Source organism: Solanum verrucosum, unplaced genomic scaffold (genome assembly GCF_900185275.1).
Source record: "Solanum verrucosum unplaced genomic scaffold, falcon-dt-bn FXZP01000188.1, whole genome shotgun sequence".
Taxonomy (NCBI): domain Eukaryota; kingdom Viridiplantae; phylum Streptophyta; class Magnoliopsida; order Solanales; family Solanaceae; genus Solanum; species Solanum verrucosum.
The window spans coordinates 360,088-377,307 of record NW_026020409.1 but is presented as its reverse complement, the minus strand read 5'-3'; the positions used below and the strand labels follow the sequence as shown (position 1 = coordinate 377,307).

Here is a 17,220-nt window from a genome sequence, read left to right as displayed (position 1 = left end):
TCAAAAAACAATTTGAAAAAAGGTTTTGTAAGAAAATACACCATTCACCATTTTTATAAACTTAAATCTTTAAAATTTATTACTTGAATTTACATATAAACTTCAATTTGAAGTTTTCTTGATATCTCTTTTTATCAAATCAAAATAAATAGAACCCTAAAGCATGTGCGAAAACTAATTATAATCTATCACGTTTTGTGATTGAGGAAATCTTTGAGTGTGAACTATGATGAAAGATGAAAATTGTGGTTTTTATTTTTTGGGATGAAAATGGTAGAAGGTGGGAACAAAAAAGATGAAGCGGGAAGGGGATGAAATGAGTACAATGAGAGAGAGAGTGAGAGAGCGAGAGAGAAAAAATGCATTTTTTTAAATATTATTTATTTTTAAATATTTAATTTCTGATGTGTCATTACAAAATTAATAAAAATAATGACGTTTCATTAAAAAATGATGTGGTATTTCATGTGTAAAATGAGTGTACTACACGCACACCCATTAGACAAAAAAGGGGTATAAAATAGTGTTTGAATAAGTTTAAGGGTTCAGTTGAAAATATCGTAAGTACAGGGATCCAACTTACAAATCAAGTCACGTACAAGGGCCTCTCAAGTCATTCTGCCTTAAAACAACATTTAAATCACTAAACAACAATACCCATAACCTAATTAGGCAAATAATCACATGATCACACCCCAAGAATTGGGGTTTTATCCAAACATCATAAAAAGATAGAAATCAATACCAAAAACATTCTCCATGATCTGAGTATTGCAACCCAAATCTTTAAAATGATCCAAAGTGCTAAAATTCAAAGACCCACTTCGAATCTACTTGAAAACCCCTTCAAAGTTGTTCTCCAATGGAAAATACTAAGAAAACTCTCTATAAATGGAAGAAAACTAAAACTGGACTTCAATAATAAAAATTAGGATTCCTTTGAACTCTTTTAAATTCAATTTATCATTTCTCAAATTTCAGCTACAAGAACAATTAGGCGAGGTAAGTCGAATGTCGCCGATCAGGTTGGCAATGCGCCAATCGCTCTATTCCATCGCCGGTCTTCCTTGGCTATTTATCCTCAAGGTTTTGTAACTTTAGGCGATCCAGATTGTGTCGCCGATCCATTCGGCGGTTTGCCAAAGGTCCAAATCCATCGCCAAGTTGGCTTCTCCCCAGGGTTGGTAGTCTGGAAGTTTAGGCGAGCTGAATTGCCACTCAGTGAGTTGCCAAGAAGCTTTGGCGATTCTCGGCATTTTTTATCTTCAATCTTTTTCATCTTTTTAGCTCCTTTTTGTCCGGTAATGTCCTTGCCTTTTTCATTTTGCTTCCTTGCTACAAATCAACACTGTAACATAAATTCGAAGCATAAAATAGGCATTTGAGGATAATAAACAATCAAAACAAATCCCTACATGAGTCAAAATCTAGGAATCATCAGCAGTCTATTAATGAGGAACACTGTTGTGAGGAAAGTTGTACACTCCGGAAACTAGTACGCTAAACTAGAGCTTGACGTTAGGGTTAGAGCCTTGAAATATACCTCCTCGTACCTTAAAATAAATATTTTCATCTTAGAACGTCAAGGTTCAAACCCAAAGGACCAACCATGGGTCCTTGAGGAATCAACCAATAATCCACCTCAGTAGTGACCCACGAGGGGCCACTCATGCCCCGTAGACCCCTCCATGCCTCATGGGTGAGGGGCCATTGATTGAACCTGCAGGATCTGGTCTCATACCCCGACCCATGATTCACCAGCATGGTCCGTTTGTGAGGGGATCGTGGGTGATGACTGGAAACTGTTTTTGGGAGTTAACTAAGGGGTACTTTGGGGATTTCCATTTTTATTTAATATAAAGTGACAACGTTTTACACTAAATTAGACTAACTATATAATGATTTAAGACCCCCAAATCAAGTCATCTTCCTCATAATTCAAAAATTCCAAACCAAAACCAACTCCCCCCCCCCCCCCCCCCAAAAAAAAACTCTCTCTAGAACTCCAAAGAAGAAGAAGAAGAAAGATGAAGCTAGGGTTTGAAGGAACACATTTTCCACACAATTTCATTGGAATTAAATGCTAAGGTATGATATTTATTCATCCATGGATAGTTTTCATCCATGGAGTCCCTCCAAAACCCCAATTTCAAAGCTAGAAATCCCAAAAGTTAGGGTTTGACTTCAATCTCATGGATGCCTATCAAATTCATTTTAATGATTGAATTATGTTTTATTATGAATAAATTGATTATTTTATATGGTTTTGTGTTGAATTCCCCAAGAATCCATTAATTCCCCTATTTTCCCAAATTGGATCTCAAAGTGTTGGCAGTGATTGATGCAAGTAGAATATAATAGAATTGTGAAAGTAGTGAATTAATTAATTGAATCATGTTATTATCCATATCTAATGTAGTAATTATATATGTGTTGATTGAATATGAGCTATAGTCCTTGAAGGGAAAAGTATGAGAATTATGCATGATTATGAGGGTTATGTATATGCTTTTAGAACACTTTGAGAGTAAAGTGAATATGATTATTATCTAGTTGTTGTGTTGATTGGATGATTATCCTCAGGTACACACTTATGTATGAATATGATATGAAGTGAAAGGTTTTCTCACAATATGATGATTATAGGGTTGAAAGGTTATTCTCACTTATTGAATCTATGAGCTATAGTATGAATTATGTTGGATTGAGTGTCAAGACATTCTTCCATGAATATGCACTTAAGTCAAGACTTTATATGTAATCTATGGTAATAATGCTTAGCATCGAGTGGATATTAATATGAGATGAAAGTTTTTACACTAGTTGAGTCTGGCTTTCCAAATGGGTTCCTTCTATCATAGTTGAGTCCAGGTTCCTAAAGTATGTATCTCATGAGATGGAAACCTTATACCTTAGTAGAGTCCAGGTCTCTAGTAGCAATCTCCCTATCCCATAACTATGTGCCCACATAGGTCTAGCTAGTGGATCCACCTAAGCTAATAGTATTGTTCTACCTTAGGCAAGTAGGACAACCCCTTTTCGGTGTGGGGTAGACACCATATTCCATGGTAGGCTCACATGGTCTATGTCGGTTAAGGATGATCTCCCTTTATGATAGTATGAATAAGAATATGAGATATGAACTATAGTTACTCAAGAAGATTTACTTAGTATGGATGGGATTATGGGAACTTATTCATGCATTGCACAAGTATGCTTTGAGGGTATTTATGGTATGATCCTATTATGATATGATGATATAAGAGTTGATTGTGCTTATGACTTATGCTTTTCCATTATCTTCAAAGTGATGCTTTAAACTACTAAATGGCATGCATTTAACTAAAATGTCCCTTTTAGCATGTCTTCGTGATTTTGTGCATGACTATCATACTTAGTGCATTTTTGTACTAACCCATATTTTCCCCAAGTGTAGGGTTCGGTTCTCAAGGTGGTCCCCGTTATGGCTAGAGCTTGGATTTTCTCATTTCTCTTTGCTCATGGTGAGTCCTTATGATTCGAGGACGGGATTCTATCATTGTTATTTCATTCTTGTACTTTAACTTTTGAATTATATTGTTTTGGATTATGACCCTATTTTGACTCAAGTATTGTAATAGATGGATAATTGAGACAAGTCTAGACTTCCACTTTCTTTTATAAATATTTTTGGACTTTAATGTTTTTTTACTCTTATTATTCTAATGTTTTATGTTATGATATGCTAAGTGGCTTACATGGTGCCTTTCGGGGTTTTATGTGCCTTGTTACGTCTAGGGGATACCCTTGGGTTGTGACAAACTTGATATCAAAGCATAAGGTTTAGAATGGTTCTAAGATGATGTCTCATAAACTACGTCTTGTAGTGTCTTGTTCATGAGTGTGAAGCACGCCAAACTTATGAATGAGAGGCTATAAGATGTTTAGGAAATGTCAGTTCTTTCACTACTCTTAAGTCGTGCCTTAGAGTTTAACTCTATAAAGTCTCTCTACTAATCCCTCTCTTGTGTCTTCTGGATATGAACACACGAAGGGAAAACACTAGAAGAATGGAGGGTGGCAATGTGAATTAGGAAGATCTTCAAGCTAATCAAGCTACTCAAGTTAACCAAGCTCTGATTGATCCCGGTTGAGAATGTGACCCATGCGGAATTTAGATCTACAATCCAAATGTTGGCTCAAGTCATGACGGCTCAAGCCAATAGAGAAGTGATAGCTACGGAAAATCCTAATGTGAATTTGGCTGCTTCTAGGGTTAGGGATTTTTCTAGAATGAACCCTCCCGAATTTCATGGCTCTAAAGTTGAAGAGGATCCCCACAGGTTTATCGATGAGGTGTATAAGGTCCTTGATATTATGGGGGTATCTTCGGGAGAGAAGGCAGAGTTAGCCACCTACCAATTAAAGGATGTTTCTCAAGTATGATATGGATTGTGGAAGAGGGGAAGACTCGTAGGAGCGGGGCCACTAGAATGGGAAATGTTCAAATCGGCATTTATTGATAGATTATTTCCCCGAGAGTTGAGGGAAGCTAGGGTGGAGGAATTCATTAACCTTAGGCAAGGTAGCATAAGTTTCAAGGAATATGCCTTGAAATTTACCCAACAATCCAAGTATGCTCCATCTATGGTGGCGGATTCAAGGGTTGCGATGAGTAGGTTTTGATGGGTGTGTTCGATTTGGTTCAAGAAGAATGTCGTACGGCAATGATCCTTCATGACATAGATATCTCAATGATCATGGTGTATGCTCAACAAATTGAGGAGTCAAAACTCAAGAAAAGAAATAGAGAGGTGAAAAGAGCTAGAACCGGTGATGAGAACTTCTCCAATGCTAGGTCCGATGGACAAGGTCGACCAAGGTTTAGACAAAGATTCTCCAACCAAGGCTCCTGTAGTTCTCCAAGGGTAAAAAAGGATGGGGTTTCCAACCCTAAACCTCAAGGAGGTGATAGTGGTGGCTCTTATGTTGCTAGGCCTAATTGTGCAAAATATGGTAGAAAGCATGATGGCAAGTGTCTTGCTGGTACCGATGGGTGTTTTAGTTGTGGGAAGATTGGAAATAAGATGAGGGATTGTCCAATGCTCAAGGTTAATGGAAGGGAAGATAAACAAGCTCCTCCAAGCGGTTCCAACTCCAATGCGCTAAAGCAAAACCGCTTTTATGCTCTTCAATCCCAAGGTGACCAAGAGAGATCCTTGGATGTGCTGATTGGTATGTTAAAAGTCTTTTTTATTGATGTATATGCCTTGTTAGATCCCGGTGCTACTTTGTCCTTTGTGACACCTTTTGTGTCCATGAAGTTTGAAATACTACCCGAAGTGTTAGTAGAAACTTTTTCGGTCTCTACCCCGATTAGTAACTCGGTGGTGGCTAAAAGAGTCTATAGAAGTTGTCCCATTTCCTTGTCCCTTAAAGTTACATTGGTGGATTTGGTAGAGTTAGACATGTTAGACTTTGATGTGATTTTGGGTATTGATTTGTTGCATGCATGTTATGCCTCTATCGATTGTAGGACTCGGGTGGTTAGGTTCCAATTTCAAAATGAGCCTATCTTAGAGTGGAAGGGGGGAAATTCTATTCCTAGAGGTCAATTTGTTTCTTGCCTTAAAGCTAGAAAAATGATCTCAAGAGGGTGTATTTACCATCTAGTTAGGGTGATAGATGTTGAGTCCGGAACTTCTTCTTTAGAGTCGGTTCTGATAGTGAATGAGTTTCTGGAAGTTTTTCCTGATGATTTTCCAGATATTTCTTTCGAACGAGAAATAGATTTTGGTATTCACCTCTTACCGGATACGCAACCTATCTCCATGCCTCCTTATAGAATGACTCTGGCCAAGTTGTAAGAGTTGAAAGAGCAATTAAAAGATTTTCTAAATAAGGATTTTATTCGACCGAGTATCTCTCCATAGGGTGCTCCAGTGTTGTTTGTTAGAAAGAAGGATGGGTCTCTTAGAATGTCAATTGATTATCGTTAATTGAACAAAGTGACCATTAAGAATAAATATCCCCTTCCAAGAATTGATGACTTGTTTGATCAACTTCAAGGGGCTGCTATTTCTCCAAAATTGATCTTCATTCGGGTTATCACCAATTAAGAGTGAGAGGGGTTGATATTACAAAGACAGCCTTTAGGACCCGGTATGTTCCCTACGAATTTGTGGTTATGTCATTTGGGTTGACAAATGCCTCGGCGGAATTTATGGATTTGATGAATAGAGTGTTTAGGCAATACCTAGACATGTTTGTGATTGTGTTTATCGATGATATCTTGATCTATTCAAGGAGTGAGAATGAACATGTGGACCATTTGAGGATTGTGTTTCAAGTTCTTAAGGACCATCAACTTTTTGCAAAGTTTAGCAAGTGTGAATTTTGGTTAAGGTCCATAGCGTTCCTTGGTCATATTGTGTCAAGCAAGGTTATTGAGGTAGACCCTAAGAAGATGGATGCGGTCAAGAGGGTGCCTAGACCTCTAACTCCTTCCGACATTAGAAGTTTTTTGGGTTGGGCCGGTTACTATAGGAGGTTTGTTGAGGGGTTTTCCTCCATTGCTTGACAACTTTGACTCAAAAGAAGGCTAAGTTTGAGTGGTCGGAAACTTGTGATAAAAGTTTCTAAGAATTGAAAGATAGACTTACTTCCACTCCGATGTTGACCTTACTGAAAGGTACGAATGGTTTTATGGTGTATTATGATGCCTCTAGAGTGGGGTTGGGATGTCTGCTTATGCAAAACGGTAAGGTGATTGCCTATACTTCAAGGCAACTTAAAGTCCATGAGAAGAATTATACTACCCATGATCTTGGATTAGCGGCGGTTGTATTTGCCTTAAAAATATAGAGGCATTATTTGTATGGGGTCCATGTGGATGTTTTCACTGATCATAAAAGTCTTCAATATGTGTTTAGTCAAAAAGGACTTAAATCTTTGACAATGAAGGTGGTTGTAGTTATTAAAAGATTATGATATGAGTGTCCTTTATCACCCCATCAAGGCTAATGTGGTAGCAGATGCTCTTAGTAGGTTGTCTATGGGTAGTGTGGCTCATGTAGATGATGAAAAGAAATAGTTGGTTCGTGATGTGCATAGGTTGGCTCGGCTAGGTGTTCAACTAGTGGATTCCGCCAAGAGTAGTGTCATGGTTTATAATGGGTCTGAATCATCCTTTGTAATAGATGTGAAGGCTAAGCAAAGCCTTTATCCTATATTAGTTGAATTGAAAGAGTTGGTACTCAAAAAGTCCATTGAGGCTTTCTCCCAAGGTCAATTATGTGTTCTGGATGTTCATGGTTTAAGGGGGCAAATTTTAGAGGAAGCTCATAGTTCTCGATATTCTATTCATCCGGGAGCCACCAAAATGTACCGTGACATATGGGAAGTTTATTGGTGGAATAGGATGAAAAAGGACATCGCAAAATTTATAGCCAAATGTCCTAATTGTCAACAAGTTAAGGTTGAGCACCAAAGGTCGGGAGGCTTGTCACAAGATAATCCTATTCCTACTTGGAAGTGGGAAGATGTGAACATGGATTTTATTGTAGGCTTGCCATGTACTAGGCAGCAACATGACTCAATATGGGTAATAGTGGACCAAATGACTAAGTCCGCTCATTTTATTCCCGTCAAGGTGTCCAACCCGGCAGAAGAATATGTTAAATTGTATTTGAAGGAGATGGTGAGGTTACATGGAGTTTCCTTGTCTATTATTTCAGATCGGGGCCCCTAATTTACTTTACAGTTTTGGAAGTCCTTCCAAAAGGGGCTAGGTACAAAGGTGAAGCTTAGCACAACTTTTCACCCACAAATGGATGGTCAAGGGGAATGCACCATTCGTACTTTAGAGGACATGTTGAGGGCATGCGTGATAGATTTTAAAGGCAATTGGGATGACCATATGTCGTTAGTTGAATTTGCCTATAATAATAGTTACCATTCAAGTATTGAGATGGCTACCTTTGAAGCCTTGTATGGTAGGAGATGTAGGTCTCCGGTTGGTTGGTTTGAGGTAGGTTAAATTGCTTTTATTGGTCCTGAATTGGTTTATGAAGCTATTGAGAAGATTCAGGTAATTAGAGAGAGGTTGAGAACGGCCCAAAGTTGGCAAAAGTCATATGCTGATGTTAGAAGAATGGATTTAGAATTTGATGTCCATGATTGGGTTTATTTGAGAATCTCGCCCATGAAGGGTGTTATGAGGTTTGGAAAGAAGGGGAAACTTAGTCCTCAGTTTGTGGGTCCTTATGAGATTTTGAGGCGTATGGGCAAGATTGCATATGAGTTAGATTTGCCGAATGAGCTGGTGTTGGTGCATCCAGTGTTCCATGTCTCAATGTTGAAGAAATATATTGGGGATCCATCAACCATAGTCCCCTTAGAGGGTTTAGAGGTTAAAGAGAATCTTGCTTATGAAGAGGTGCCGATTGAAATTCTAGACCGGCAAGTCAAGAGGTTGAGAAACAAGAAAGTTGCCTCCGTGAAGGTTTTATGGAGAAATCATTTAGTTGAGGGTGCTACTTGGAAGGCCGAGGCCAATATGAAGTCCCAGTACCCTCATCTCTTTCCTTCTACTTCTATTCAAGCTTAAGGTAAGTAGTTCCTTTTGAGTTTTAATGTTTTGGAAGTCATATGTTCTATATGTGTGTTTCCATGATTTCCTTATGTTATGCATGTTCTTGATAAATTCATGTTTATTAGAAAAATGAGTTTTCATGATATATGCTCCTCATGTTGTTGTGCATTTAGTATGAGTGCCTATTTGACTTCATGAGAAAAGTTGATGAACATGCTTTAGTATGCTTTTGAGAGTAATTGCATATTGGCTCCATGATATTGTGTTGAGCATGATATTAGTTGGAGAAGGTAGTTCCTCCTATGAATATGTGAAATATTGAGTTTCATACACAATGGGTTGTTAGATGTAATTCTTACTTCCTTGTGTTGCATTGGCTATGTTTTAGACGGAGTTGAAGTTTCCTCCTTTTGAATTATACATTATTTTGATGTTTCATGCATGTTGGGTTGCTAGTTTTGAGTCTTTAATTTCGTAAAGTGTCTAGATCGTCATTTGAGGATGAATGTTCTCAAGGCGGAGATATTGTAACACTTCGAAAACTAGTAGGCTAAACTAGAGCTTGATGTTAGGGTTAGAGCCTTGAAATGTACCTCCACGTACCTTAAAATAAATGTTTTCATGTTAAAACGTCAAGGTTCTAATCCCAAGGACCAACCATGGGTCCTTGAGGAATGAACCAAGAATGCACCTGGGCAGTGACCCACGAGGGGACACTCACTCCCCGTATGCCCCCCACGCCTCATGGGTGAGGGGCCGTTGATGGAACCTGCAGGATCTGGTCTCAGACCCCGACCCACGCTTCACCAGCACGGGCTATGGTCGAACCACGGTCCGTCTATGAGGGTGTCATGGGTGATGACTGGGAACTATTTTTGGGAGTTAGTTAAGGGGTACTTTGGGGTTTTCCATTTTTATTTAATATAAAGTGACGTTGTTTTACACTAAATTAGACTAACTATATAATTATTTAAGACCCCCAAATCGAGTCATCTTCCTCGTAATTCCAAAATCCCAAACCAAAACCAACTTTTCCCCCAAAACTCTCTCTCTATAACTCCAAAGAAGAAGAAAAAGAAAGGTGAATCTAGGGTTTGAAGGAGCACGTTTTCCACTCAATTTCATTGGAATTCAAAGCTAAGTTATGGTAGTCTTTCATCCATAGATAGTTTTCATCCATTGAGTCCCTCCAAACCAATTTCAAATCTAAAAATCCTAAAAGTTAGGGTTTGACTTCAATCTCATGGATTCATTTCAATTTTTTTTTTAATGATTGAATTATGTTTTATTATCGATAAATTGATGATTTTATATGGTTTAATGTTGAATTCCCCAAGAATCCATGAATTCCCCTATTTTCCCAAATTGGATCTCAAAGTGTGGGCATCGCTTCATACAAGTAGAATATTATAGAATTGTGAATGTAGTGAATTGATTAATTGAATCATGTTATTATCCATGTCTAATGTAGTAATTCTAGATGTGTTGATTAAATATGAGCTATGGCCCTTGAAGGGCAAAGTATGATAATTATGCATGATTATGAGGGTTATGTAATGCTTTTCGAATACTTTGAGAGTAAAGTGAATATGATTATGATCTAGTTGTTGTGTTGATTGGATGATTATCCTCGGGTACACACTTGTGTATGAATATGATATGAATTGAAAGGTTTTCTCACAATATAATGATTCTAGGGTTGAAAGGCTATTCTCACCTATTGAATCTATTAGCTATAGTATGAATTATGTTGGATTGAGTGTCAAGACATTCTTCCATGAATATGCACTTAAGTCAAGACTTAATATGTAATCTATGGGAATTAATTATTAGCACCAAGTGGATATGAATATGAGATAAAAGCTTTTACACTAGTTGAGTTTGTCTTTCCAAATGGGTTCCTTCTACCATAGTTGAGTTTGGGTTCCCAAAGTATGTATCTCATGAGATCGAAACCTTATACCTTAGTAGATTCCGGGTTTCTAGTAGCAATCTCCCTATCCCATAACTATGTGCCCACATAGGTCTTTAGCTAGTGGATCCACCTAAGCTAAGAGTATGGTTCTACCTTAGGCAAGTAGGACAACCCCTTTTCGGTGTGAGGTAGACACCAGATTCTATGGTAAGCTCACATGGTCTATGTCAGTTAAGGCTAATCTCCATTTATGATAGTATGAACAAGAATATGAGATATGAACTATAGTTACTCAAGAAGCTTCACTTAGTATGGGTGGGATTATGGGATCTTATTCATGCATTGCACAAGTAATCTTTGAGGGTATTTATGGTATGATCCTATTATGATATGATGGTATATGAGTTGATTGTGCTTATGACTTATGCTTTTCTATTATCTTCTAAGTGATGCTTTAAACTAGTAAATGGCATGCATTTAACTAAAATGTCCCTTTTAGCATGTCTTCATGATTTTGTGCATGACTATCATACTTAGTGCATTTTTGTCCTAACCCATATTTTCCTACATTTTTTCCCAAGTGTAGGGTCCGGTTCTCAAGGTGGTCCCCGTTGTGGATAGAGCTTGGATTTGCTCATTTCTCCTTGCTCGTGATGAGTCCTTATGATTCGAGGATGGGATGCTATCATTGTTGTTTCATTCTTGTACTTTCACTTTCGGATTATGTTGTTTTGGGGTATGACTCTATTTTGACTCAAGTATTTTAATAGATGGTTAATTGAGACAAATCTAGACTTCTGTTTTCCTTTATAAAGATTTTTAGACTTAAATGCATTTTTACTCTTATTGTTCTAATGTTTTATGTTATGATATGCTAAGTGGCTTACATGGTGCCTTTCGGGGTTCTATGTTCCTTGTTACGTCTAAGGGTTACCCTTGGGTCGTGACAAAAGCCTCAACCCATAGAAACAAAGGTAGGTTACCATGAGGTACTAGAGTTAAGCAGTCTCCATAATGTGCCTATGTTTTCTTTCTGAAACTTCATTTTGTTCAGGTGTGTTAGGACATAAAATATGTCTCATAATGCCACAATCTTCCAAATGGTTGATGAAGTCTTTTTTGATAAACTCACCACTTCCATCACACTAAAATATCTTAATTTCTTTAGAAATTATTTTTCCACCATTTTTTGGAATTTTACAAAGAACTCAAAAATTTTGGATTTCTTTTTCAGTGGATAAATCCATGTATATCTTGTGTGATCATCTACAAAAATGACATAATATTCATATGTTGAGAAGATTCAACGAGAGTAGGCCCCCAAAAGTCCCAATTAATTTTAATAAAGGTTCCTTTTCATTTTCTCAAACCAAATGAAAGTTTACAACTCTTGCCCATCTGGCAACTTGAACAAACAAGTAACCATTTATTTCACTACTAACAGTGATGCAGCTATTACTACTCACAACTTTTAAAGACTTCAAACTAGGGTGTCCTAATCTAGAATGCCACATGTTGTCTGATGTTTTCCAATCGTGTGCAGTGATGTGAGGCTAAAAATACGTATTTTTAATCATTATTTCCTCACATTTATTATTTATATTTGTCCTTTTTGAGCATTAATTTGATGGATTGTGTTAAATTGTGTATTTTATGTGTAGGATTAAATTAGAGGAAAAATGAAAAAGTTTGGAGCTAAAACGAATTAAAGATGGAAGGTTGAAAAAGGAAATCAAGCAGACATCTTAATGGATTAAATTGAATAAAATAATATATTTATATATATAAGGAAACGGCAGCTGCAAATTGATGAATTTTAATTGTTATGTTTGTTGTACACGTGCCAAGTATTGAAGCTGTCACAATTTTGAAGCGGCGTACACTTCCAGCAACGCGAAAAAAAAAAGAGACGGACAACCCAATTTAATTGGGTTTTGTTTTCCTAATTTGTCTTGAACTTAATTGTTTTATTTAGGATTCCTACATCTATAAATAGTGCATAGAAATAATTATTTGAGAGAAAAGGCGCCAAGAACCAAGATACAAGACACAATATAAATTTTCTTGTAGCTTAGGAACTTTGGAAGAGCCGTCGTGGAGGCCGGAGAATTGTGGTTTATTCTTTCTTCTCCTTTATTATTTATTTGTATTCGTGATTAATAAAAGATAGTTTAGCTATTGTTCTTAACATTTTATGATTAACACAAGCATATTTATTTTAATAAATTTTGATTGTGTTTTTGAGATAATGAGTAGCTAACTTTCATAACTAGGGTTGTGGGAACCATGAGCGATTAACAAAGTATGAATAGTAAATAAGCAATTCTTGACTAGTATTTTGCATGCATTGATAATTCTTTCGTTTAGAAGTCTTTTTAACGGTGGCCAACGTTAGAACTCGCCTTGTTACTACTTGCCGGACCAAGGAGGTAATTAACAAGAAAAGAACTATCAACATAGATTTAGTGTGATACTATCTAATAGGCTAGTGTCGATTGGTGTGAAGTAATAAATAAGCCAAACATCGATTATGATGTCTAATATGAGGTAAAGGTAAGGGTTAGTAAATTATACACACGTAGCCGGACCAAGGTGCGGGGTGAAATTCTCTAGATGTCGGACCAAGGATTTAGAGATACCTAACTTATCACTTTGCATGTAATACACTAAAAAAGGATTACTATTATTAGGATTACTGCGTTATGAGCTTATGGGGAACACATTCCTAGTTACATTTAATAATCTGAATATAAATAAATACTTAGTTCAAAGCTATTTTTTTATTGTTTTAATTTTATTTTATTTCAATTTAAATCCCCCATTTTTATAACAACTATCGAGTTAAATATTTACTATTGACAATATTCTTTCATATTCTCTGTGGGATCGACCCCGACTCATAGTTGGGTAAATATATTGCATACGATCGTTTATATTTCTTTTCAAGAAGTATATTTGAACGTTATCTTGCAGCAGTTAAAACATAGAGATTATTATCTTCCAAAACATAGAGTCTATTCCTTTTAGATCTCTTGGCTAGTAGTGTCATTGTCTTCTTGTCCTTTACAATAAAGTTAGTTTCATCTTCAAGAGTGCAACAATTATCATTTGAAATTTTACTAACTGAGAGTAGATTTTTAATCTTTGGAACTACAAGAACTCCTCTTAACTTTACACCTGATTCTGGTTGATGTGTGGCCCTTCCTGGGTCTGGATCACAGTATACCGGTGACTTTGTCCTTGAATTCATTCTATTTATATCAACCGATCTGTGGAACAGACCAAGGAAGAGTAAGATACATTTAGGGCCGACAGGCGGGTCTAGAATAGATTCCCCAATGGGTCCTGACTTTTCAACAACAAAGGCAAAAACTTAGTCTTTCAAGTCAAAGTCAAAGTGGAGTGATGTAAGTGCACAAACTTAGCCAAGTTAGCGAGTGTGGGAACAAGAAATATGTTCCCAACATGTGTTATTTTTAACTTTGATACATTCCCAATAATGATTTTATCTTGTCCATTGTAGTGTTTAAAATCAGTTAGAATACCTGAGTTATGTGTCATATGACTATTTGCTCCTGAGTCCATCTACAAGGTTTCATTAGTAGTGTTTTGTAGATTAGTATCAATCAATTCTTGTGGTAGCTCATCTACAGCTTGGTAAGAGTAGTCCCACCCATAAAAACACTACAAAGCAGTATGGTTATTCCTACCACATATTTGACACGCATCACTACTGTCCTCTCCTGATTTCCACTTGACAGACTATTCTGAGAATTTGGTCCATATTTGTTGTTATACGAACTTGTTCCTTGTCCAGCAGGCTTGAAGCCTCTTTCTCTGGAATTGAAGTTATTATTTCCTCTTCTTTGAGAGTAGTTTCCTCTTCCCCTGCCCCTTTGGGAAGAGAATGCCATGTTATGGTTTTGTTGTGACACTTCTTCTTCATCCTCCATCATATCAAAACCCCTGAGAGCATTAACAAATTGATTAAGAGTGAGATATGGTGTCTTACCTAGCATGACACTCCTGAAGGTCTTGTACTTGAGATGTAAACCTCTAGAAAAATTACTTACTTTGCTACCTTCGCCCACATGTTTGTGAATGGATGCAAGACCATCACATATGTCTTTGAATTCCTTAATATATTCATCAATCGTTTTGGTTCCTAGCCTAACACTTTGCAATTGTTGTTTGAGCTGGAAATCCTTATCTTTCGTTGCTAGAAGATAAGCTTCTTCCAAGCATTCTCACATCTCCTTGACAGTTGATCAGCCTACAATCATGTACATGCTTTCTTCTATCAAGGTGCTTGATATTCAACATCTTAGCAACATGTCCTTCTCCTCTCAATCATCAATATTGTTGTTGTCTTCTACATCCTTCTCAATTGCTACAACTTTTTCAACTGCTTGTTCAGTGGAACCCCAATGTTCCAATACTGTTGACATATAAAAAAGGTCATGTCACAACTCTTTCTGGCTAAGGAATTAATAATTAAAATAAATGGAGTATTTCTAATTGGTGGTATTATAGTAATTCAACATTCAAGATAAATAGATGGATAGATAGATAGATAGATGGATGGATGGATGGATGGATGGATAGATAGATAGATGGATGGATGGATGGATGGATGGTGTCACGCCCCAAACTAGAGAAGGCGTGACTGGCACTCGAGACTTTAAGCAATCGAGTTAGCCACATAAACATACCAACTGACTTAACCGAGGGCTTAGAAGGTCGGGCAACATAACATCTAAAATACTATGACTGGACCCTTAAGGTCATAACCTGAATATCGGTAAGTCATATAGACGAAGGTAGACAAGCCAAAGATAATAAGGTACTAGCTAGCCGACAAGGCTACAATGAAGATATACACACATACATACATATCTATACATGCCAAGCCTATGTGGCTGGAAACTGGAAGTTGCAAAAAGAAACTCAGAATATTGTGTCCACAATAGCCTCTATGAGTGACATAAGAACTGGTCGGGACAAGGCCCCGATTATACCCACACTGTACAATAAAAGTAACATCCTATGAAAGATCCAGGAAGAAGTGGAGCTTACCAACTCACAGATGAACCCCGAATCCTAGCAGAGGGGTCAATCAGAATCCCTACCTGGACCTGCACTCACGAAACAAAAATGCATCCCCAGGCAACGGGATGTCAGTACGAATAAAAATGTACTGGTATGTAAGGCAGAAAATAGAATAATAAATAGTTACTGTAAAAAGGGGAATAAAGATGCCACCTGAAACAGAAACTCGGGTAGCCACCATGGCTGACATCAAACCTTATATAAATTAAATATGCATGGTATGCCCGCATAATCATATGTCGTGAATATATATATAGATGCAAATGCATGTCATACCCAAGCAAGTGCTAGCAATGGTGGTGCCTTTCGGTAGCGAACCTGCATCATATTCGCCAACTTGTGGCCATCTGTGTCTCATACTTATAAATATAGGCAATAGGTTCCATACCTTCCGATTATAGCTCGAAAGTAGAATGCATAGCATGTAATGTCATGGATCCGTAATGCATTTGTTACCCGAATCATGTTGCCAATCTTGGCTCATTGGTACTCTTGTCCTCATAATCTCGTAATCACTTTCGTATCACATATAAATATCTCGTGAAACTTATATACTTGTAGATTAAACTAGAACACTTAACTTGGATTTAGAAAGGCAACTTAAACTTGAGGATGTTCATAAAGAGCTTAAAGTTCTTCACTTAGTATCTATATATGTTTCCTTAGTGGTTTTTAAAAGAAAGTATTTCAGAAAAACCCGTACTTTAGTAGTTTAAACCTACGATTTATATCTAAGAGTTTTGGAGATCGACGTTTTATTTTAAAGTTTTCAAAAATATAAATTAGCGAGGAAGGAAGACTGATTTCAAATTCATATTGTTCATCTCTAATCTTTTTAAGTGACTACACCTAAAGAAGAATAAGAATATGTACACATAGACCTATAGTCAAGAGAATCAACAAAATGACATAAAGATGCCAAATACCCTATCTAACCGAACGAGTGGAATAGCAACATAATGGAGTCACAAAAATACACCAGCTGCAATATCAATGCCTTTCACCAAAGGTCTTTCTAGTAATAGAGTAGTAAAACAATATTTGACGATTTAGGATTTCAAAGTTCGTGCTCAAAGGAAGTACAAAGCTTAGCCTTAAAATACCTCAATTCTGGGTCTTATTGTATCAATATGGATTGTACCCCTTCCTTACAGTATGTAATCTACAGAAAATCATGTCACCAACCATTACAGGCAGAATATTAACACGGCAGGGTCAAAGTAGCAATTTAGATTTTACTAGCAGAGTAATTAGCTCACCAGACCCTTATTAAATGTATGCTTCATTACCTTTTCTTCTGCAAATTACAACCCCAAATTAATGACGTAACATACATTTTTGCAGCATCTATTAACTAGTGGAGGCCTACACAATAGTCAACAACAACTAAATAGAGTATGCCTGCACAATAATAAAAACTCGGCGTATCGCCACACCCCTCCTCTCCAACCACAAAATAACCACAACCAAATCCAAACCATGAGTCTTCAAACCATTAAATCCAGAAAATAATATGTAATACAGTCCTATAATTGTTCAATATAACCATAAAAGTCGAACTTACGACTTCCAATCACCATCCTGTAAGTTCGTCCAATAATTACGTTTGGAATCACGTCTTTAT

The 17,220-nt window shown here is 37.0% G+C and overlaps 2 protein-coding genes across 2 annotated transcripts; both read left to right on the top strand.

Annotated features, from left to right (window-relative positions):
- The first annotated feature begins 4,185 nt into the window (after positions 1 to 4,185).
- On the top strand, positions 4,186 to 5,846 carry LOC125840590 (uncharacterized). Its single transcript, XM_049519561.1, has 3 exons — positions 4,186 to 4,385; positions 4,838 to 5,214; positions 5,746 to 5,846. Exons 1-3 carry the CDS (start codon positions 4,186 to 4,188, stop codon positions 5,844 to 5,846), a joined length of 678 nt encoding a protein of 225 aa, XP_049375518.1.
- Positions 5,847 to 8,260: 2,414 nt separating this feature from the next.
- LOC125840589 (uncharacterized) lies at positions 8,261 to 8,587 on the top strand. The gene has a single exon (XM_049519560.1). The coding sequence runs from the start codon at positions 8,261 to 8,263 to the stop codon at positions 8,585 to 8,587; it is 327 nt and encodes a 108-aa protein (XP_049375517.1).
- Positions 8,588 to 17,220: the final 8,633 nt, after the last annotated feature.

Coding starts and splice junctions, on each gene's coding strand:
- LOC125840590 (XM_049519561.1), top strand. CDS start 4,186: ATGACGGCTCAAGCCAATAGAGAAGTGATAGCTACGGAAAATCCTAAT. Junction 4,386..4,837: donor TCTTCGGGAGAGAAGGCAGA/GTTAGCCACCTA, acceptor CTCCAATGCTAG/GTCCGATGGACAAGGTCGAC. Junction 5,215..5,745: donor ATCCTTGGATGTGCTGATTG/GTATGTTAAAAG, acceptor ATGATTTTCCAG/ATATTTCTTTCGAACGAGAA.
- LOC125840589 (XM_049519560.1), top strand. CDS start 8,261: ATGGGCAAGATTGCATATGAGTTAGATTTGCCGAATGAGCTGGTGTTG.